The sequence below is a fragment of the Sorex araneus genome, chromosome 1, assembly GCF_027595985.1.
Source record: "Sorex araneus isolate mSorAra2 chromosome 1, mSorAra2.pri, whole genome shotgun sequence".
Taxonomy (NCBI): domain Eukaryota; kingdom Metazoa; phylum Chordata; class Mammalia; order Eulipotyphla; family Soricidae; genus Sorex; species Sorex araneus.
Genome location: NC_073302.1, coordinates 411,705,199 through 411,729,494, shown reverse-complemented (window position 1 = coordinate 411,729,494; position 24,296 = coordinate 411,705,199). Strand labels below are relative to the sequence as shown.

General features: G+C 40.3%; 1 protein-coding gene across 1 annotated transcript in view; it reads left to right on the top strand.

Annotated features, from left to right (window-relative positions):
• The first annotated feature begins 2,096 nt into the window (after nucleotides 1–2,096).
• The window catches only part of BMT2 (base methyltransferase of 25S rRNA 2 homolog), a 61,040-nt gene continuing 38,840 nt past the window's right edge, over nucleotides 2,097–24,296 (top strand). Inside the window, exons 1-2 of the mRNA XM_004602083.3 lie at nucleotides 2,097–2,400; nucleotides 19,894–20,035. Coding sequence (XP_004602140.1) covers nucleotides 2,241–2,400; nucleotides 19,894–20,035 — 302 coding nt within the window. The 5' untranslated portion in view covers nucleotides 2,097–2,240. The remainder of the gene's footprint in view (nucleotides 2,401–19,893; nucleotides 20,036–24,296) is intronic.

Here is a 24,296-nt window from a genome sequence, read left to right as displayed (position 1 = left end):
ATATCCCCCAGCTTTTTTGACTCTTCCAGAGGTTTCTTTTCATAATTGTGATAGTACTTTTGACGTTTATGTGTTTGAGCTGTCTCTTCACAGTGTCAGTGGGTAAACTATTCTATTTAAGAAAAAAGAGGTTTTTCTCAGTGGCACTCTGACAAGGACCACCACTTCGTGGTCCTCTGCCCGGCTATGCCACGTATTCCAGGGTCACCCTAGTCGTGGTCATCCTAACCGTGCTTGGGAACTACCAGGCTACACCTGAGAGTGCACTGGCTGCCACGGTAGTACTGATTTGGGCACTTTTAGGGAAGAATGTGCTTTACCCCTTTTGAGTTAAACCTGGTTCTACACACACTATCTTCAAATTTCATTTCATTCTCATCTCTCTGGGACTGGAGTGTCCTGGAGTGTGTAGTTAATGTGTCATTTATTTGTTTGGTTTTGAATTGGGAGTCAACCCGGCGATGCTCAGAAATTACTCTGACTTTGCACTCAGAAATTACTCCTGCAGTACTTCGGGGAACCTTATGGGATGTCAGGGATAGAACTAGGAGTGCATGGCAAACGCCCTACTGGCTGTACTATTGCTCTGGCCTTGTGCAATGGAAATGCATACTTTGTTCTTCAGAGTTGTCATTATTTACTGGATGGTCTAAGAAAAAAATGTTGCATACTTCAGGCTGTATACATTTTTTATAAAATCATTCACTAAAAGGTGTTCATTGTAACAATTTCCAGAGTAATCCATGTAACCGCATTGCTAGATGGGGTGGGAAAAGGAAGGCTCCTGAAATTTAATACAGTTCCTTTAGGACTCTCAATATGTTGAGTGTTTGATACTTGCGTGGACTTGGTATCACTTCTGAGTGAGCAAATTGAAATTTACCTGCAGGAGAGCAGATGTCCCACCTTTCTACAACATAAGTCTATGGCCACATTCCCCACTTGCTTGGGGGAGAGGGGAGGAGGGGTGGGAGAAGTAAGAATGGGCTGCCAACCTCACTGAGATTTACTCTGCATAGAATAAACCATCAAATGAAAAGGGCTTGAAGTCATCCAAAACAAAACAAGTTTGGGTGGGGTTTGGGCAGGGGGGGAGGTGGGGGAGGGGGGCAGATTCCGGCAACAGGCAGAGGTGCTCAAGAACTACTCCTGGCTCTGTGCTCTGGTAGGTCCCACAGGTGATCAGGGGAAAAACAACAACAGGTGTCAAGGATTTAACTGTGGTCAGCTGCGTGCAGGGCAAGTACCTTAATCCCTGTGTTATCTCGCCGGTTAAACCAGTTTTTAAGTGGTGGAGGTCTGATGTGGAAAAAAAGAGCAAAAAACCAGGGCAGGCTTCCCTTTTCCAACCAGGGCAACCCCCCACCCCCACCCTGAGGGCCTCTATTTTTCCGTTTTCCCTTTCAGATCCTCCCTTATGTTCTATTGTCTTGGATTCTCCTCTTCCCTCCCACCCCCACCCCATCCCCCGTTTTCATTTTGCCCAGTACTGGCACAACAGACCAGTGAATAAAACCAGCAGCCAGGAGCTCTTGCACCAACGCAAGCATCGGTGCTTCGGTCTCTGGAAAGGTTAAAATTCCTGGGCTTTCCAGACATAGCCAGACAAGTGCTTCTCAGAACCGTGCGGCTCAAAGACACCGACGTGTGACGGGGTTCAGTGGGGGTGTCGGGGGGGGCTCCATTCAAGGAGCCTGACAGCCCTCAGATGAGGCCAGAAATGGCAGAGGGTTGAATGGTTCGAAGGTGTAAATGAAGAGTGGAGAGATGCCTAAACCCAGCCATCGCCAGATGCGCAAGCGCGAGGCTCTCTCCGGTTGGGGGGGGGCCCGCACCGCAGCGCCTGCGCACGGGACCCGGGGAGGGGCGCGGAGTAGCGAAGCGCCCTGGGCTCTGGGGCTCCCCCCTCCCCCCGCGCTCCGCTCCGGCTCGGCTGGCTCCACAGGCCCCGCCTCCTCCAGCTGCTCGCCTTCCCAAACAACCGGGTGCGCCGCCGGCACTCTCTGCCCATTGGCCCTGCCTCTCTTCCGTTTCCGCCCAGCCCTCCCCGGCCCACCAATCAGCTGCTGCCTCTGGGTAAAGTGCCACCCTCCTCGGCCGTCTCTCGGGCTCCTCTGCCTCCTCCGGCTGCTGCCTCCGCTGCTGCCTCCTCCTTCCCCACCTCCTCCGTCAGTCAGGCGGGCGGCTGCGGGGACCCGAGGGGCGGCGGCGGCGGCGGCGGCGGCGGCGGCAACAGCAATATGGATCTGGGGGTCGATGGCCAGAGCGCAGCCCGCCAGCCAAGGGCCGGGCCCCCGAGCGCCCCGCAGCCCCGGGAACAGGAGCGGAAGCTGGAGCAGGAGAAGCTCTCGGGAGTGGTGAAGAGCGTCCACCGGCGGCTCCGCAAGAAGTACCGCGAAGGTAAACAGCGAGCGGGGCGCGGGGGAAGGGCGGCCTCATCCCGCAGCCCCCTGTCACCTTTCCCCTCCCCTCCAGGGGCCACCATTACAACCTCAAGGTGCTGCACGTCAGCCCCTGCCCCTCTTCCAGGCCCCGACGTTACCCCCCCCCGCCCCCCAGCCACCATCCACCCCGATCTCGTCTTTAGTGGGCGTCGGGTTCGCTCTTCCCGCCCCCTTTTTTTCCTCCAGGCCCGTTCGGGAGAGTTGCAGGCCCGTGGCTGGGGGAGTGGGAAAGATGTGGGGTAGGCAACTGAATTTGCTCCCTCCACCCCTCCAAGCACACTCCCCCCCAGTCCCCTCTATCCTCCCTCGAGGGGGCTGCCTAGATCGCCGTCGTCGCGTGCAAACCCCCGTAGCTTGCCCCTCTGTCTCTCTCTCTCTCTCTCCACCCGGGAGAGGCAGGTCGCTCTCTGCCCTGCACCTGGAGGGGAAAAGCCCGGGGCCCAGGGAGACCCACGCGTGAAAAACAAGCCCCAGGAAGCCCGAGTGGCCCCGCACAGGCTTGCGCACTGCGCCCCGGCGACCCCCCCCCCCCAGCTCCCCCTTCCCCTCTTGTTTTTCCAAGCCCCCCCCCCCCGCCCCCCGTGGCACCTCGTTTCAGCGCGGTGGGCCCGACGGTGCCTCCCGCTCCTCCCCAGCCCCCCGCCCGCCTGGGCTTGCAGGGCTGCAAAGTCAGCACCGAAGGCCTGTGGGGCCGCTGGCCGGTGTTACACCTTGTTGGGGCGGCGAGTTTGCCTGCCCGGCCCGCCCCCCGCCCCCTTCCTCGGAGATTTCATCACTGTTTGTTTAGGGGGACAGGAAGAGATCGGGGGCAGGGTCTGCAGATACGGTTTGGGTTGGAGGGGTCGATGCAACCCACCCCCTCCCTCCCCCAAAGCTCCTGGGCACACAGTGGCTGGCGCTCCACCCCCTGAGCTGAGCAACCCTCCTGCTGGAAGAGCTTTAAACCAAGGAAGAATTACGCCTGGCGGCTGAGGAAGGTTTTAGTACTGGCGTCCAGTTTACTCCGTGTTTTCAAATACGGCTTTTTTTTTCTTTTCTTTCTTTTCTCTCTCTCTCTCTCTTTTTTTGGCAATCTATTTTATAAGCATTTGACACGGAATATTCCCAGAGATTTCAGATGCTCCGAAGAAGTTTCTTCTAAGTATCAAAATGTGGGATAACATTTTTTTTTTCTTCTTTACTTGTTCTTGCTTTAGCTTAATTACGAACTGAAATGTCAGCAGTTTTCTACTGGTAATCTTAACGCTTAGTTAATAATTGAGGATGAGAGGCGAAATCATGACAGCGAAGGAAATAGACACGTGAAATCAACCACTTTGAATGTATATCCCTTTCCTGTTGCTCTGGATGATTAAAACTAAGTGTCCTTTTGAGTGCGGTTGATGTGTTTCATTTCTCAAACTTGCAAGTCTTCCCGATGGTAACTGAAGCTTAGCTTTTTAAATTGTAACGTAGTCAACTCATATATGGCTTTTAAGTTATTGTTTAATAGATAGCAATTGAGATTTATCTGACATAGATAGGTAAGATGTTGAAGTCTAGGGTGCTTTATTTTCCTAAAAAAAATGCTTTAAACCTCAACCCACAATTTGTTCAGTAAAATGAGTAGTTGCCATAGCAACCATTGCATCATTCTTGATATTCAGAGATGCACTTACATAATGGCATCCACTGTAGATTTTTATGTTGTTTGGAGAAATGAAATAAATGACCAGACACCATCATGACATACTGTCAGATTTAAGCAACTTATTTTTTTGAAAAAATAAGATCACAATACAGTTTTTTTTTTTGCCTTTTATCATCTCATTGTATGTTATTGATTTATTCATAAGTGAATAGGTGCCACTTGAATTAATTCTACTTATGTGTCATCATGTCAAATGCTGTTTATACTTGCTTACTTCTTACATGTTGAAACATGTCTTATATATCTGAATATTAAACAAGGGGACACTTGTTTATAATGAGAATTGGTTTGGGGAGTTACCAAACCTCGAATAGATACTTGTTTTTCATAAATGAGAAGATGAAATGTGCGCCTGAGCAGGTGAAGACCTGACAAGTCATTTGAATGAGACTTTTTGGCTTTTTAACGGCCTGAGTTTCACCAATAATCTACACTTTCTAGACTTCATGATATTTATGTGCTAGTGAGTAGAAGAACTTAATAAGTATGCCCCTATATCTTTACTTCTGACATGTAGGTCAAGTTACAGCTGTGATTTTATAAGAATCTGGGGGGAAAAAAACTGAAAAAGTCAGGTTTCATACATAACAGTATCAGTGAAATAATAATTAAGAGTTTCCTTTGAGGTATTAGTGCCTTTACAATTCTGATGGTTAAGTCTACAAACATTTTTAAACTTAATCATTTTTTAAACTCACAGCAAGTTAGCTGTGGTCACAAACTAATGTTTATTATTTTGTATTATTTACAATTATATGCTTATTAGATATTATGAAGGTCTATTTAATCAGTAATATGCTTTAACTATATTACTTATAACTGTGGAAATTACACAGAGTAAATTCCTATCAGAAGAAAAAGAAAATGCAGTAAAAATTCCAGCAAAGAATTTTGTAATGTTAGACTCAAACTTATAGCATTTGTCAGTTCTTCTTAATCATGGCTGTTCACCAGACTAAATGGGAAGGGTGAGGGTCCCTTTTTGAAAATTTCTACATTCCACCTCAGACGTATAGTTTCAGAATCCCTGTCATTGGGTCTTGGAAATGTATCCACCAGATTTCAGAGTGGTCTAAACCAGCATTTCTGAACTGGGGGCCCTTTGACCTGCTTTGGACCCCTGGGGTATCCCAAGGTAAAATGTGGGGTGGAGAGATAGTAAGGAAACAATATCAGAAGGTGGCCATTCATCCAGATATTTACTTTTACACAATTGAGTGAACCCCCCCAAATATTAAAATAACGTGGCTTGAAAATTGAATCATTCGTCATTAGTACTGTACGTATTTTACATACAGTATAATAACTTTTTCTTCCCATGTCCAAATCCAAGTGGTACTCCAAATATTGATGGAGTAGGAAGGGGGAATGGAAAGCAGCAATTCGCATTAACATTTCTAATGGGACAAACCACAGGGATAGGTGTGGTTACCTCACTTGAGGCTAGGTGATATACGGTGGGGAAGGACATTGGCCAGGGTTGAATGAAAAGGCAGCAGAATATTCACTGGGTAAGAATAGGAGTGAGAACTCAGTGATGAGTATAGACTTGGATAATTTTCCCTTAGGACTGGTAGTAGACCTGGAAATACAGTAAAAGTAAGGTTTTTTTTTTCTTTTTGCTGTAGTAGGGAAAGTTTCTCACCACATTGCCCAGTCCATTTGTCCCATTGGTACTTGTTTGTTGTCACGAGCAGGCTAGAGGTGGGGATAGTGGGCACACCTAACAAGTTTAATACACTGTCTTTTATTCCACCTTCCTCTCCTCTGACTTTATTTTACTGCTTCTTCTGTGTTACATTGTGAGATCCTTTGCCATTTCGTATAAGGGTAAAGTGTGTGAATTGAATAGAAAGGTCAAGGTTCCAGCAGTGATATATGAAGTTGTCTCTAGAAGGAAATGGTTGGAAAAAATCTTGCAATATTGATGAGAAGGGGTATTTCTGGTATCAGACACTTGTAGGCTAGACTCGGACTTTCAGATTAAGTTTTTTGTGTGAAAACCCACTTGGAGACACAGTGTTTCCCACCTATGCCCTATAGAACTTTTATAAAACTCTAATGATGTAACCTTTTCATAAAATATATCCTAAGAGTGATACAGTTCCAAGGAAATGTAGAATTAAGAAATTGGAATAAGAGTATGATTAAGTAGGAATAAAAGTTTGAATTTCATCCCATTTAGTTTTGGTAGTTTTTAAATCTCATGAATACCTTATGCAAATGTCAGCAGTATATTCAGTATCTGAATTTATTTATTATATATATTTAGAGAAGAATATCTTAGGACATGCAGTTTATCCATTGTAGAGAAAATATTGAACAGTAGTTGTATCCTCAATGTCTTGGGATTGTAACTTTTCTTATATTTGTACACATTAAGAAATCAATGTTATTAGTAATTATGATAATATGGAAGTAATTTAAGCACTCAAGATTATAGGTATTGAAGCAGAAAAGGAATACATAGGATAGGTTGAAAAAACTGTTACAAAGACTCATAGTTGTAAATAACATTTTTAGAGTCTAAATAGCCTGATTTGAGGTCTGATTTTATTGATAATGATATTCTTCATTGCTTGAAATAGAGTGAGCTAGAAAAATTTTAGCATTAAGCTGGAAAATATATTTTTGCTTTATTCCTTAAAAGGTTTATGCATTAAAATTGTGTTTTGTTGTATATGACAATATTTTCATTATTTTTGTCTCCACCTGGTAGGAATTCCAAAATTCCTACACATTAAATAATATAAAATAATTGTTTGTTTATTGTCTATTGTCTCTTTTTTTCTGGGATCACCACTCAGGCCTGAGGGGTGGGTGGTGGACTCTGGCGAAGAAGCACCAGGCCTCCTGATTCTCTGCAGGCATAGGGGACTCCCCCGGGTCCTTCAGACACTGCACCTGCAAGCATTGGGAACCTTCACAGGGAGCTGACCGAGAGGAGGGGCAGCCTGCTTGCCACTAACATTGCCAGACCCTGCACATCCTAAGGGAACACAAGCCTTGAGGCTCTCCCTTGATCTGACCATACTATGTGATCACTTTTTCGATCAGAAAACCCTCTCCCTTTGTGTCCTTTCACAGCACTTGCTGGCGCCCAGATCCTTAATTGTTAAGACAGCAAACCGGAAGAGGGTCAAAGCAAGTCGGCTATTGGGAAGAAAGACCCAGGTGAATGACAGTAGTGCATGCCCAGCTCTGAATGATATTTTTCAGCTAAGTGAGAGAATCATGAAGAAAAACCTTTTGAATTAAGAATCATTTTACACTCAAACCAAAGTTCTGAACACGAACGTTTGGAAGTTACATTTTATTTTATTTTATTTTATTTTATTTTTTGCTTTTTGGGTCACACCCAGCGATGCTCAGGGGTTACTCCTGGCTTTGCACTCAGGAATTACTCCTGGCAGTGCTTGGGGGACCATATGGGATGCCGGGGATCGAACCCGGGTTGGCCGTGTGCAAGGCAAACGCCCTACCCGCTGTGCTATCGCTCCGGCCCCAGAAGTTACATTTTAAATCTCCCAGAAATAAAGTTTTGAAATTACTTTAAAGTTTTGGGTAGATTGGTGGGGGGGGGGGGCGAGGGGACTTAAAAAAAAAATATTGAGTGGCCCTACCCATCAATATTGGGTGTTTCTCACAGATGCTTTGGGGAACCCTGTGCTACCTGGCTCAAACATTCAGTTCCACCTTTTGAGCTGTCTTCACAGACTCTAGCCTTTCGTTTCTTACTTGAAAAAACATTTTTCTTCACTGGCCGTCAAGAAACCCCTGATTCCAAGAAAGAGTGAGCAGGTTCTCTTTGGGAAAAAAAATTTCCAGTAAGATTCTGCTGGCTTTCTGACAGGCTTTTCCTGGATACATGTATTTTGATATGGAATCCATCAGAAAATGCTTTTTTTTATCTGATAGAATCTTTGCTCAGTCAGCAAAATAAATAAGGTGGAAACTGTCTACAAAAAAGTTACCTTTGCCTTAGTCAACTTTGCCTTTGAACTGCTGGGAAAATTAGTGAAAAGATCTTAGTAGTAATCTGAAAGATAAAAGGAATACTAACTGATAAAAGAAGTTCAGTGAGGGTCACATGGTATGATGGCTTTCATATTCTTCAACTTTGTGAAATGAAGTGGTGCCACCTTAAGAGTTTTAGTGAAGCAGAACAGTTTTTATTGAAAGAAATTTAGATGTGAGGGGAGAGAGAGAGAGAGAGATGTGTTCAAGAGAACACGGGCTATTCCAGTTGGGAAAAAGAGGAGTGAGAGAAATAACTCTTCAAGAGAGAACATAGGTCTACATTTAAAATATATGTATTTTGAAAGATGCAGTGGCAAGCAGTAATATTGATGTAGATTTTTTGTTTTGTGAAGACAAAAATTAAAGCCTGTGGAACTTTTTGGAACATAGGCATCCTACTTTCTGTGGGGGCAGCACTCTGGGTAGTGCTCAGGGATTACTCTTGGTTCTGTGCTCAGGGTCTCAAGGAGCCGTAAGTGGTTCCATATGCATGGCCAGGACCCTGCCTGCTATACTACCACTCTGCCTCCCTCCAATTTCATCGTAGAGCTTAAAAGAAGAGTACAGCAGACAGGGAGTTTGCTTTTTGTGAGACTGAGATCAATCTCTGGCATAGCAAATGGTCCCCCAGCCCACAAGGAATGATTCATGAGCACAGTGCCATGAGTAAGCCCTGAGTGCCACTGGATGTGGCCCCAGAAACAAATCCTAAAACAAGAATAGAGCTTGGGTTATACCAGCATTTCTCAACTGCAGGGCATATGCTCCTCGCAGCCCCCGGATACTCCAAAGGGGTCACAAAGGGGATATCAAGTAAATGCATGAAAGGCCACAGCATGAGATCAGGTAGCCAACCAGTAAACCCATAGAACAGGGGGACACACACACACACACACACACACACACACACACACAGAGTGCAAGGTTGAAGTGACCATGATAGGGAAAAGACTGAGAAACAGAATTATATAATGCATAAAGGACTGAGAATCACTGCTATACTGTAGTACTGTATAGATTAGAGAGTAGGAAGAAATGGGTGGAGAAACTTTTCTTTCAAGTGCCATTTGGATATTTATCACATCATTTGCAGTCTGTACCCTACAGGCAGATAGGCCATAGGCAACTGAGAAGCACACATCTGTCTGGTCAGGTGCCAGGACAAGATAGTTGATTTCATGAGCCTTAGCCTTTGGGCCAGATTTCTTTCATTCTGATCTAGAAGAGTGTGGTCAGTTGAAGAGATCCAATAATCTGATTTAGGGCTAAAATTAGTGTCAATAATGGTAGAGATAATGAAAATAGAGAAAATCTTCCTGAAGGACAGAGACAATTTTAATGAAAGAAGAAAGGAAGAGACACAGTTAATACATAGATTTCTTTCCTAAGAAAAGGGACGTTGCCATTTGGAAGTTTTCATCCAGATCTAGAGGGAGCTGGAAAGAATATAGTACACAGTGGGTAGAGTGTTTGTCTTGCATGTGGCTGACATGGGTTTGATCCCCAGAACCTAGTACTGTACCCTGGGCACCACCAGGAGTGACTCCTGAGTGCAGAGCCAGAAATAACTCCTCTGAACATCACCAGGTCCCCCTGCCTCTCTTCTCTGTCCACCCTCCATTCCCCCCAGAAGAAATCTATTTTGGGAACATGTATGTGGGGCTGCTTTGAAAATAGAGTTGGCAGTAATGATTTAGTTTGAAAGATAGCCTTTTGGAAGTATGGGATTTGAAGCCCTCACTGTGACAATTGAAGCTCTGAGGGCATATAAACTGCTCTGTAGAAGAACAAAAGTGTGTAATAGGATAGATAGATCCTTGGAAAATACCAGTAATGTCATTTTTATGTAAGCATCGTTCCTTTTTACCTTCATGCTTTCATAGCAAAATTGTGGTTTTCCTTTATCACATCATTTACCTGTCTATCACTTTAAAACGAATTCTTGACTTTATCTCTGTATCCTTGATGCTAACGCCATCCCTCATAAATTTAGTTTTGCACACAGACACATACGAAGTAAATAACAAAAGTATTTATGGAAAGAGTCTAATCTTTATGTTTAAAATTTTAACTTTTAGCTGTAAAAATTTTTGTAGATAAATTCATGACCATATCTTTAAATTGGATAGTTAGGTCACTTTAACCCTTTTACGACTAGTCATATTATCATAATGTTTCTTTGTTTTTATATAACTAAAACTATAGATATTGGAAAATATAAATGTTATAAAGTACCTTATTAGTATTTGATAAATATTGGATGGATGAGATTGTTTTCTTCTTTTTTTAATTTTGTATGCCAAAAGTTTTTTCTTCCTTGTTTACTACACCTGTTGCTACTTTCTTATCCGTTGATTCTCACCAGTGTCAGAGACACTTGAAGAAGAGGTTTGCCCATAGAAAGATTGTATAAGCTATAATGTTTGCCTCTAGTATGTTGGTATTGGAAGATAACAATAAAAGTGATGTGTGTGTGTGTGTATATATATATATATATATATATATATATTCTTATACTCTTCAGGATAAAAATTTTATAATCCTGGAAACAATCTTATGTTTTCACTGTATCACTGTCATCCCATTGTTCTATTTGTTCGAGCAGGCACCAGTAATGTCTCCATTCGTCCTAGCCCTGAGATTTTAGCAGCCTCTCTTTACTCGTCCTTCCCAATGGTGTGAAGGTGCCGAATTAGAGGCCCTCTTGGGGTCAGGGGGATGAGACCCATCATTATTACTGTTTTGGGCATATGGAATACTCCATTGGGAGCTTTTTAGGCTCTGCCATGTAGGCAGGATACTCCTGGTAGCTTGCTGAATTCTCTGAGAAGGAGAACTCATCTTATGTTTTATAGATGAAATTTTTTAAACAGCTCAAGTTCCTACTCACAGCCAGTTAACATCAAACTTATGGGTGACTCTAATGTGTAGCCTGAGTTAAACCACTGCCAGAAATCTAACAAACAATTAAGTTGAAAAAGATTATTGGATTGTTCTGTTAGAGTTCATGTACTTTGCTCTAGTTCAAAGCTTTATTTATATCCTTGAAAGTTCATAAATTAAAAACTCATAGAGGACTCATGGACTTTGGTATTTGACTGCTAGATCTGATGATTGCCCTTGAGAAGGTTACTTAATTTCCCTGTACTTTAATTTCCTTATCTTTAAATTGCCTCAATAGATGGGTATTAGAATTGAATGAATTAATATTTGTGAAGTACTAAGAACAGTATCTAGCATCTGGAAAGTGTAAAATACGTAATTTAAGAAATAATCAAGGCATAGCTATAGCCCTGCTGCCTTGATGTACTTGAGACTAACTTAAGATTGAGGAGTTCCTGAAATTTCTGCCTAGACTGTTTTGCATTCTTCTACAGTATTGCAATTATTTCCCCTTTGGTCCTTATATTCAGGTGGGGTTTTTTTGGTGAAAAATCTGTGAATTTTTTTTTCTTTTTGGGTCACACCCGGCGTTGCACAGGGGTCACTCCTGGCTCTGCACTCAGGAATTACTCCTGGCGGTGCTCAGGGGACCATATGGGATGCTGGGAATAGAACCCAGGTCGGCCGCGTGTAAGGCAAACGCCCTACCCGCTGTGCTATTGCTCCAGCCCCAAATCTGTCACTTTTTTAAAGCACATTAGTATTGTACTTTTTCCATATAATTTTTGGCTAGTTGCGTGTCAAACCTAGGCTTTCAGGTAGCTCATTTCATTTGTGGGAACTGCTTCAACACTAAAATCTGATATTTCTCCCACTGATAGGTATGTCACTGTGATAGGTGCTCAAGAATGCTGAGAATGCTGGTCTGTTTGGCTTAGCTGTTTTTTTGAGACTCTGGTCCTGAACACTTCTTTTTAATGCCTTGGCATGGCTACTGAACTTGTTTCCCTTTGGTCACGAGAGGAAATGACCTTTAAAAGTTCTTTGAACTTGAATTTGGTCATCTCGCCATATACAGATAATGTCTTTTACATCTAATAGTTGGCAACATATCTAAGTAAAAAATCAAACAAATCATTCTAAATATCTTAAAGTTCAAGACTTGTTTGGCGATACACAAAGTAAATCTTTCAAAGATAAGCTGATGACCCTCAAGTTGAATAAAATTTTATTTTCTAACATTTTAGTACATCATGTAAAAATGGTATTGTTGAAGTATCGCTTATTTATGTAACAAAAGTCATTTAAATTTCATAATTCAGTTTGGATAGGTGTATACACCCATGCAAATAATGTCACAATCAAATTAAAGAATATTCTCTGTTGCTCTCCAAATTTCCTCAGATTCCTTTGCAGTCATTCTCTTTCTCTAGTCCCACTGCACTGGTATCTTGTCGATTTAGGTTTGTCTGTTTATTTTAGAGTTTTATATATTCAGAATCTGGTGATAGAGAAGCTATCACCAGATTCTGAATATAACAATAATTGCATTGTGCACTATTAAAAATTATGTGAGTACAATGTCAGTTTTTGGGTTTTGAGTTTTTGTGCGACACCTGGCAATGCTCAGGGGTTGCTCAGTTACTCTTAACTACACTAAGGAATCGCTCCTGTCAAGTGCTTGAGGGACTGTATGAGATGCTGGGGATTTAACCCAGGTCAGCTGAGTTCAAAGCAAGCAGCCTACCCACAGTACTATGGCGCTAGCTCCAAGTACAGTGTCAGTTAAATTGACCTGAGATTTGCACACATTACATTTCTTCTGTGCTTCACACATACATTTTTTCAAAGAGAATTAGGATAGTTATTGTGGAAAGTAGTATTTCTGGTGTACATCTACACATCAAGTGGTCCTACGGGGCTGGAGGTACAGTACATTGGGTAAGGCACTTTCGTTGCATGCAACCCATCCAGTTTTGCATCTTGTTCCCCAAACATCATCAGATGTGATACATGGGTACTGAGCCAGGAGTAAGTCCTGAGCACTGCAAGGTATGGTTCCCTCTCAAAAAAAGTTTATAAACATCAAATGGCCCTTATATGAAACTTTTGGGGATCATTTTTAGCAGATTAGTCACAACAAGCAATACAAAGTAACTTATTTAGGGTCTGCCTTAGGGACAACCTTGTCGGGGGTGGGAAAATAAGAGATAATGGTGGTGGGATGGTGCATTGGTGGTGGGATTGGTGTTGGAATATTGAATATAATAAATTATTGTGAAAGCCTTTATAAAAAACAAAAATTTAAAGCTAAAAAGTGGTCCTAGTAAATAAAATTGCTTAGGCAATCAATAACACCATCATGTTCTTCTTTCACATTTATATAACTCCCTGTATGTTTGGGTGCGTTCCTGATTGTGTCCTCAAGCTTAGATTTTCCAAAAAGACTTAAGAACTGACTAGAAGTTATATTTTCAGCTGCAAGGCTTTCATTTTCTTGGAAAGTATAGATAAAGAAATAGTTTAAAACAGGACCAGGTAGATAGAGTTCAAAAGGCTGGAGTGCCTGTTTGCATGCAGGCGTCTAGGTTTGATCCTGGTACGCCGTGATCCCTTGAAGACCACCAGACAGCCTTTTCTCCTCCCCACCCCCACTCCCAGACCAACTAAAAGTCTCCAAAAAGTTGATTTTGAAGCTAAAGTTTCTAAACTGTATTTTGAGAAGACTGTTTTGGAGTTCATAAATTTTATTGTTTTTTCATCAGTCTTACCAACTATGATTTGAATTTGGGGGAGGTGGTGTTTAAGCACAGCTGGTGGTAGTGCTCACAGGTGAATGCTCAGTGCCTAGGGACCATATGCAGTGCCAGGGGTTGAATCGCCGTCAGCCCTGAAATGCTTTGACCCTTGTACTGTCTCTAGCCCCTGTAGCTTGAAATTTTTTTCTAGCAACTGATTTTATTTCTAATGTCAATATTTTCTTTAATTGTGGTAGAAATTTTTTTTCTTTACTGAGGGCACCATAAGTTTAATAGTCTGTATATCTTACAGATTAAAAGTAAAAGTAGCCTTTTTGTTTCAATTTGTACTATCAGATGGGTAGGTCATATCTGATTTTAATCAACTATTTGGAAGTGACAGAAGTACCATAAGGATGACAGATGCATCTTTATAGAGAATTGTGAGATGATCAAGTGGAAAGGAAATAATAACTCTAAATATTTGAATTGAGTTCTGTTTTGAAGGAAAGAAGTTTTCTGTACTAAATGGCAGGAAAAGGGCCAAGGACATGACTCAGTGTCAAAGTACATGCCTAGTGTGCATGAGATATGGGTTCAATTCCTGGTATCACAAATAAATAATGGCATCAGGATGTTAACTCATAAAGGAGGAATAATGTTAACTCCAAAGTTTAGGGATTCTGTATACGATTTTAGATCAGCCCCTTGGTTCATTTGTCTGTATTTTGGGGGCCACACATGACTTTGCTCAGGGATCCGTCCTGTCGGTCTCAGAAGACTGTGGGGAGTGCCAGGGGCTGAACCTGGGTCAACCATTTGCAAGGTAATAATCTTATCTGCTAATTTTCTGACCCCTAGATGTGTTCTTAAGGCTATTAAGAAAGAGCAAAGACTGAATAAATAACTTACTTATGGTGTTTGGTTTTTCACAAAGATGGTTACTGGTGCCTACTCGAGCAAATCAGTGAACAACGGGATGACAGTGACAGGTTATATCAAAATAATATCTTAAATTAGTTACAAAATAATTTAAAGTGGAATTCATTAGTGTTTATGCTATTATTTTTCTTAGTTCATAACGTTTTATGAAAAATAGAAGCTTATATGTATTCTTCAGTTGTGACTTAAAATAATTATGAAGGTGAATTTACTCAGTAATTATGGTATCTAGATATTGGGACCAAGTTTCAAAATAACTTACTTCACTGATTTCCATTTAACTTGGTTTGGCAATATTTAGTTATGAAGACATCATTAACAAATAGAATTCATGTTAATGTGAAATTGGCCTGGAATTTTGTAAGACAGAAGCTTTCAAGATTTGGCACAGCTTATTTAATTTAAAAGCTATGTATTTGGGCTGATTTATTTTCTGGATTTATAATTTTAGTTCAGCCACAAAATGTTTTATTAAGTATTAATTTGAAGTTAATAGCTGATAGCTTTGGTACATTGTATATTTTTAACTGTGCCTTTCAAAAATAATTCCTAAGTTCTCTAAGCAAAGAAAAATTTATATATTGGAAGCTCACTCTCTTTTCTAATATTTTGAAAAACATGTATTATAGGGTTACTGTAAGAAATAGGTAGAAGAATAGATTATTAGGCACAATGACTCAAAATTGTAACAAATCACTGTATTACTGTCACTGTCATCCCATTGCTCATTGATTTGCTTGAGAGGGCACCAGTAATGTCTTCATTGTGAGACTTGTTACTGTTTTTGGCATATCGAATACGCCACGGGCATGGAGCTCTGCTGTGCGGGCAAGATACTATTGGTAGCTCACTGGGCTCTCCAAGAGGGACTGAGGAATTAAACCCAGGTCGGCCTCGTGCAAGGCAAACGCCCTACCCGCTGTGCTATCATTCCAACCCAACAAATAACCAATATATTAAAATCCTTCTGAGGCTAAATATTAATTCATTGAAAACTGGGATTGATTGAATGAACTTGAATACTTAAACATTCCTTATATTGTGTTAACTATATCTTTGATGCAGTCCTTAGGAAGTTCCTGATTGGCTTTTTAATAATGAAAAGTACTAAGACTCTTAATTATGGGGCTGGAGCAATAGCACAGCAGGTAGGGCATTTGCCCTGCACGCAGCCAACCCAGGTTCGATTCCCAGCATCCCATAATGGTCCCCTGATCATCGCCAGGGATAATTCCTGAGTGCAGAGCCAGGAGTAACCCCTGTGCATCGCCGGGTGTGACCCAAAAAGCAAACAAACAAACAAAAAACTCTTAATTATTATTGATATGCTAATTGAAAGACCAAAAAATGGTCATTAATTTTAACATTTTTTAATATGTACATATGCAGTTTGGCTAAGTTAGCAGAGGCAGTTTAAATATAAAAACTGAGCAGTGATAGAGTCAACTAAATTTTTTTACATTTTACATATGCTTAAATTACTTTAAAAATGCTCGACTCGAATACTATAATTTAAACTTTTAAAATTTTTTACTTGGGGGGTAGAATGTGGGTTACCTCAGTGGTGCTCAGGAATTCTGGCTTTGTGCTCAGGGATCACACCTGGTGGTGCTGAGGAGACCATATGGGATGCTGGGGATTGAACCCAGGTTGGCCACTTGCAAGTAAGTGCTCTGCCTGCTGTAGATCTCTCCAGATTGAATACCATAATTTTTAATTCTGTGAAACAAATAACAGACTGCTATGTAAATAATGAAATTTTCCCTTTCTATGTTTATTTTAACTTAAATACTTTGAGCTTTCTTGGGAGTTCCAGAAAGCAGAGGTTTCTCATTACTGAATACTATGTTTTTGGTTTATTTCATAGCCACCAGACCTTCAGCTAATATTTACCAGGTCTTTGGGATTTGATGCATCACACTTAAATATAGGATTTTTAAATTTCAAGATCATGGATATGCACAGAGAATATGAACAGAGACTATCAGGCTCATATCCTCATTGTATTATCAAGCACATCTTTTTACATTTCTTTTTTTTTTTTGGCTTTTTGGGTCACACCTGGCGATGCACAGGGGTTACTCCTGGCTCTGCACTCAGAAATTACTCCTGGCGGTGCTCAGGGGACCATATGGGATGCTGGAAATAGAACCCGGGTTGGCTGCATGCAAGGCAAATGCCCTACCCGCTGTGCTATCACTCCAGAATTTGTTTTCCAACTTATTTTTAAGGGTCACTCACTGCCCTTATACTTTACTTTATACTTTTTTGTTACTGTATAACAAATATAACTCTCCAAAGACAAAACATTTACATTCTCGTTGGGATTTACTGGAGTCACTGTTCAGGTGCCAGAGGGATGGCAAACGTGCCCGCCTAGTAAGCTTGAGCTTACAGATTTGATCACCAAGGTGGGCCGAGTGGCCCTAGCAGCTCTCCTCTTTGGGACCTCCTGCTCTAAAGCAGTATGGGGGTCTCCAGCACACAGCACCCAATGGTGTTCGAGCACCACAGACAGTTTGTTCCCCCAACAAGTGCAGCAGGTAGTGTGCTCACCCTGCAGGAAGGGGTCCGTCTAGCTTCTGGTAAGCACCAGAGCCCATCCTCTGTGTGACCCTGACCATTGCCAGTAGAAGGAAATGGGGAAATCTAAAGGGCCCGCAAGATAGCTCACGTGCTAGAGCATGTGCCTAGCTTGTGTGAAGCCCTGAGTTCCATTCCCTGTACCACATGACAACTTTTCTCCCCACCTCACCCCCACCCCCACTGCTGACCCCATACACCACTGGTCCTAGTGTGTCCTATATGAGAAATTTAAACAGTGTTCTAAAATAAAGTCAGGCAAAACTGAGACTGATACATACTCATCTTAACAGTGTATTCCTGAGTGCATGTGTGTGTGCCCTTCTTGCTCATTTTGATTGGTCAGACTATCACTGATGACGTTTTTTAAGTGTCACTTACTAGATTATTTACTTAAATTAGCACTAGTTTTTGAAAGTTTGAAAAGGTGTTTTTGTGTGTGTGTGTTTGAGTTATTTCTGTTCTTTTAAAAATTTTTAAAAATAATGTAAGATCAATGATAGAGAACTTGCCTTGCTTATTTGAGTTCCTAGATTAGACCCCTGCACCACAAAACTTACACACACACACACACACACACACACACACACACACACACACACACACATACACACATGAAATGCTTGAACTCAGTTTTAATTTTAGTAAAAGTCTTGTTTCCAAATTTGGCTGTTTCATATACACAAATATGTGTACATATAAATGTCTATATGTATATGTACATATATATTTAAGTTTATTCTGTCATATTCAAATAACCACATTTGAATATGAGGTGAAGAACTTACAGCTTTAAGGACATTGAGAAAAGCCCTCTAGATTTTTCTTTTATTTACTCTTTTATCCTAACAATAATATTAATGTCATTTATTTGGCCCTAGCATTCTCAGATCTTTCCTTCATCAGAACTCACTCTAGGGGTGGGGGGATAGTACAGTGGGTAGAGTGCTTGCCTTCCATGCGACTGACCTCAGTTCAATGTTCAGTATCCTACATGGCCTCCTGACCCCTGCTGGGAGTACTCCGTAAGCACTGTCACGTGTGACCCCAAAACAAAAAGCAAAACTCACACTAGTGCTTCAGACTTCATGTTAAATGTGATAGTTAGATTATTAAAAAACATAGCTAGAAAAGATTGTTTAAAGATTTTCTTTTCAAAGACAGTATTCTAGCTTCTAGCTTTTATTGAGAACATTTAATAACTAAATAAAATATTGATCTTGCTATTTCACTTATAAATTCATTTTAGAAACTAATAAATATGTAATGGTCCAAAAACTAACAGGCAGAAAGGAAACCTATGTGGCTTTACTCTATCATTACAAGGTCATATTGCGCTATGGTAGCAAGATAATGTTAGAAAAGAAAATTCTGCTGCAGTTGTCTCTGCCGGCATGGTTTTGATTTATGAACTGGAACATATATATGTCTGGGGGCCAGATATTTAGTACAGCACATATTGCACTTGCCTTGCATGCAACTGACCCCCGTGTAATCCTCTGATGGTATAGCCCTGTATGGTCCCCCAAGCACTGCAAAAACTGTGATTGCAAAGCCAGGAGTAAGTCTACAGCATTGCCAGATGTGACCTCCAAATGAAAAACAAACCAAAGAACCAAACAACATTGCAGTTTTTATCTGTTATGCATATATACACATGTGGATTCACATTCAGTATTTTTATTCCTTTTCACAAATTTGACATGCTTAAAAATTTGATTATTAATAGTTAAATTGTGTTATGTAATAAGTTATATAAATGTTTTTAAGTTTTTGAAGTTTAATGACATGGAGTATCATTTTGTGATTTTGCTTATGCTCATCTTTTAGATTATGTTGAAACTTTTACTTTTTATTTGAACCACTTTTTATTTGTAACACTTGCAATGGGTTTCATGCATCTGACATTCCAGTATCATACCCTCCACCGGAGTGTTCCCTTCTCTCCACCATTGTCCATTGCCTTGGGGTCCCCTACTATCCACTACTTGAACCACCTCCCCATCACACATTGGTAAGCTCACTTCTGTAGATAGATCCAGGTTCTGTGGCCTTTCTTTAACCATTTGCTACTCCCATACTATGTTTCTTTATATCCCACATCTGAGAGAGATTGTTCTTTATTTATCCCTTTCCTACTGCTGGGACTTTTCTTATTAGTAACACCCTCCAGTCCCATCCATGTAGCAGTAGATTTTATATTTTTTGTAACCAAGTCATTTTCTATTATGCATATATACCATATGTTTTCCATTGTGTATATATACCATATATAAATCATGCATGCTGTGGTGCTGTAGATTTTGACTATTGTGCATAGTGCTTCAGTGAACTTAAGTGTGCAGATGTCTTTTTTGGGGATTTGGTTTTTGAACCTCACCGTTTGATGCTTAGGGTGTACTTCAGACTCTGCACTCTGGGATCACTTCTGGTGGGGCTCAGGGAACCACATGGGGTTCTGGGGCTAGAATCCGGATCTGCCGCAAGCACCTTAACCTTGTGGTACTGTTTCTCAGGTCCCAGGGGTGCAAGCATCTTTTCAAAACACGTTTTTAGTAATGCTAACTTAAATCATTTTTTTCCTTGCTTTCAGTTGGAGATTTTGATAAGATCTGGCGAGAACATTGTGAGGATGAGGAAACGCTTTGTGAATATGCTGTTGCAATGAAAAATTTGGCTGATAATCATTGGGCAAAAACCTGTGAGGGTGAAGGTCGTATTGAATGGTGTTGTAGGTGAGTGTTTTTACGAACTAACATTTTCGCTTTTTAATGTGTCATTTTAAGTAAATCTGAGGAATGCTGTGTGGAATTCATCAGAAGAAATGCTTTAAAACATATCTTCTACATAAATTCCCCCTCTTTACTCCCTAACCCTAGCTTTTCATCAATTTTATAATAATAAATGTTTTTTATTATTTAAATAAAAAACATAATTTTTAATTGCTTTAACTTTTTTTAAGTGCAGATTTAAATACTTAACATTACACATACTTTGCATGCAGGTGGCCTATGTTTGAGCAGTGCTGTGTATGACTCCCAAACCGAGAGGCAGGAGTAAATGTTTAATCATGAGTACATTTAAAGTATAAGATTTAATATGACTCAATGTGTTATGGTATCATTACCCATATTTGGATTCAAGTAAAAGTGAATACTTTCCTATAATTTAAAATTTGAAACTCTCTTAAAAGATTAAAATTCTAAATTTGTGTGTGTGTATGTGTATTTTAGTAACTTCCAATAGTTGCGTTGACTTTTGGTAATGTTTACTTTCTTATACTGTAGATTCTAGTGTTAAAAACATCAGAAAATAAGATGCAGGTGAGCAGTTATCCCAAAGTTATGAAATTGTTATACAATGGGTATATGTACTGATTTGATTTAAAACAAAATTTTCAGGAAAACAAAGCATTGTCTTTCTGTGTGTTCATTGTTATAACTTCCAGTCAATATTTCTTTTAAATTTTTCTTCAAAAAAATCTGTTGTAGCTTATTTCAAATGTTACTTATTTTCTATTCATTCAACAAATAACCCACTGAAAAATGCATACTTGATTTTGTTATTTATCTACTTAATAAATAATTTTTGTTTGTTTGGGGCCTCATCCAGCAGTGCTAAGAGGCTTCTCCTGGCTTGGCGGTCGCTTTGGACCATGTAGTGCAGGGATCCAATCTTGGCCTCTGGCACGCAAGCATTCGGCCCATTGAGCTATCATCCCGTCTCTGATAAACCATTTTAATGATTGTTTGCCTTGTAACCCTTGTGTCATAGGCATTCGGAATATCCTGTAAACAAGACCAAACCCTTGTTCTTCATGGAGCTTATATGTGCTCGTAGGGATTACAGAAACGAAATAATACATAAATGATATACATATGAGGGAGGTCTGGTAATGTTAAGTGCCACGAGGAAAATAGAATGATTCCAAGTAGGACAGACAAGGCCCCATTGAATTGAAAGATGTAAAGGACAAAGGAGGTAAGAGAACAAGCTCTAACGAGTCTGAAGCCTTCGCGGCAGAAGCATGCTTCATCAAAGCATGTTTCAGAAAACAGCGAGGAGACTGGTGTGACTTTAGAAAAGAATGAGAAGTGGACAGTTTTAGGGAATAAAATACCAGACAGATTTTTGTAGGGCCATGCAGAACATTGTAAAGATCCTGTTTTTTATTTCATGGGAGATGAAGTCTTTGGGTGTTTTAAGATGAATAAGAAGATTCTGTTAATCTTTTAAAATGTGTTCAGTATTCATAAATTTTAATTGTGTGTTAAGGTAGACTATAGAAAAGGGGACAAGGGAATAAGGAAAATAGCAGGTTACTACAAAACCAAGGCACAAAGATGTAGTGAAAGAGTTTTATTTGGATAGGAATAGTGCTCACTAGCATGACAACTCAAGCAATGGGCAAGCGAGCTAACGGGGCATATATTGTGACAAGTATGTGAGTGGTTGTCTATGGTGATTATGTGGTGGTGGATGAGGACTAGTGAAGAGGCAGTGCCATCAATGAATTTTGGAGTCAAAGAATTATGGAGTTGAACTTGAGGAAATGATAGAATAATCATAGAAATGGAATGCTTAAAATGAAAACATTTTATTTTTTGGCTTAGTCTAAACAGAAAGTGATTATAACTTTGTTCTGCAGAATATATGTTTTATCCTTCAAAATTATGAGTATGCTACTGAAGCAAATTTATTTCTTACAACACAAAGTAGTAATAAAATCTTGTCAGGAAATTAAGCATCATTACTCTTCATAACTATTATTCTGGCTCTTACCAGCACTATTTTTAAATTTCATTACAATACATTATAAAGGCTTTCAGACCTTATTTCTTAAACGGGCCTTGTTATGTCAAGTCCTCATAGGAACATTTTCCTGATACCTTTGACTTGAATAATAAATTTACCTCACACTTCATTTTCCACCCTTGGATTTGTGTTTCTGTCAATTGTTATTGTACTTATGTGTTCTGAAAGAGGTTATTTTTGGGTCAAACTGCTGAAAAAGAAATGACAAAGTACAGTTAAAAATTATTTTATTGTAGGTAGAACTTAGTCCCCAAAGGAATTTTATAATGCCTTTAATTTTAACTTAGAACTAAGTTGGGGAAAGGGGCTTCAAAACAGTATTGAATTTTAAGACTTGAGTTTTCTGTAATTCTAGCCTTAATTGTATATAATTATTTTCTGTGTTGACAATTCTAAGAACGGTGTCACTTTGAAGCTAAAGTGGGCTTTAAAAGGCGGTTGGCAAAAGTTTATTTCTAGATAGTTACTCAAAAACTGAATAGAAATTTGCGTGTGAAATAAGCTTTAATGACATTACTGTGCTAAATTTTATTGACTGCCTAGCTTAAAAGTCCTGTGTAAGATTTCTTTTAAGAAGTTTTTATTTATAATCTGAAGTCTTTAAAAACTGGAAATGGGGGCTGGAGCAATAGCACAGGGGGTAGGGTGTTTGCCTTACACGCTGCAGACCCGTGTTTGATTCCCAGCATCCCATATGGTCCCCCAAGCACCACCAGGAGTAATTCCTGAGTGCATGAGCTGGGAATAACCCCTGAGCATTGCCGAGTGTGACCCAAAAAGCAAGAGAACAAACAAACAAAATAAAAACTAGAAACAAAGCACAAACTAAGATGTAGCTTGCACAAAAAAATTCTAAATACTATTTTGTGAGCCACTTGAAGATGTGTGACATGTAGCAAGGCATTTCATCCCTATGTGTCTTCTAATAACGATGATCTACTTACTTGACCATAATACAAATAACCCTCGGAGATTTGTTTTCTGTAGTATCTAGTTCATAAATTTCTTTCATTGTTTCTAAACTTTATAACTGGGGGTAGCGAAGGAATCTGGGGCCCTTCCAGACCCAGCCAGTAGTGCAGTGTTGGTGTCTGCGCTGGCACCCACAATATACCTGGCCATGAATGGGTGGCACATGGCGCTGAAGATTGAGGTCCACCCTTATGTAGGGCCCCTGACCTCGGCTGTGACCCCAGCCCTGTCATTTTAACTTTTTATAAATCCAGTCAGGCTTCATGCATTGCTTGTGATGCATTTCTTTAGGCCCTAATTTTCATTTGCTTTGACACTTGAATATTTAGAACATGCTTGATTTATAAAACATTTGATATTCTTTATTTTGTAGTTCTTTGTTCAAGATGGTTAATCATGTATCCATTTTCGTATTTTTCTAATTTTTCCCTAGCATTTACTGAGAGAAGTTTTTAAAGTGTCATTTTCCTCAGATTTCCTCTAATAATGATTTGAGTCATCCTCACAGCTTTTATTTTTCTGTTGAAGTTTTTCGTGAATTTGGCTAATTTTTTCCCCATTAAGAAAATGTTAAGTTCATAATAAGCTCTGCCTTTGTATTCCAACATATGGCTTATTTGTATGTCTGTTTCTTTTGGATTTTCTTTTGGTTATGTTTTTTTCTTGCTTTATTGAATACTGGTAATTTTTTAAAAATATTAATCGATTCTTCTTAGACTAGATGGTATAGATGCTATTTTTTTTCCCCAGAGAAGGCATGCTTTTTTTCTTTTGCAGGCAGCTTGAATGAGAGGATGGAAACTTTGTTCTCTTCAGGAGTTCAGCTGAATTGAAGCTGGATTACTTTTCCTCTCTCTATAATTTCAGTTCACCTCTGGCTGCAAATGCTTTGGGGGTGAGTTCTCTTCTATGTATACTAGAGGCACTGCTCTTCAGAATTACTTGGAGAACTAATCCCAAGGAGTGGTGCAGGCAGTGTTCTCTACTTTGTACAACCAGCCTCCAGCAGCTTCCCACTGCCCTTTACATAAACCCTGCCTCCTGACACCCCTCCTTGCCCCCGCAAAAATAAGTAAATACATAGATAGATAAAATAGACTCATTTTATCCATCTTCCAGATAGAAGCTGGAACATTCTCCCCAATAGGGAGAGCAGCTGTGCTTTGGGGTTTCTTAAAGAATCTCCTCTGCCGCGCAATTCACTATTCT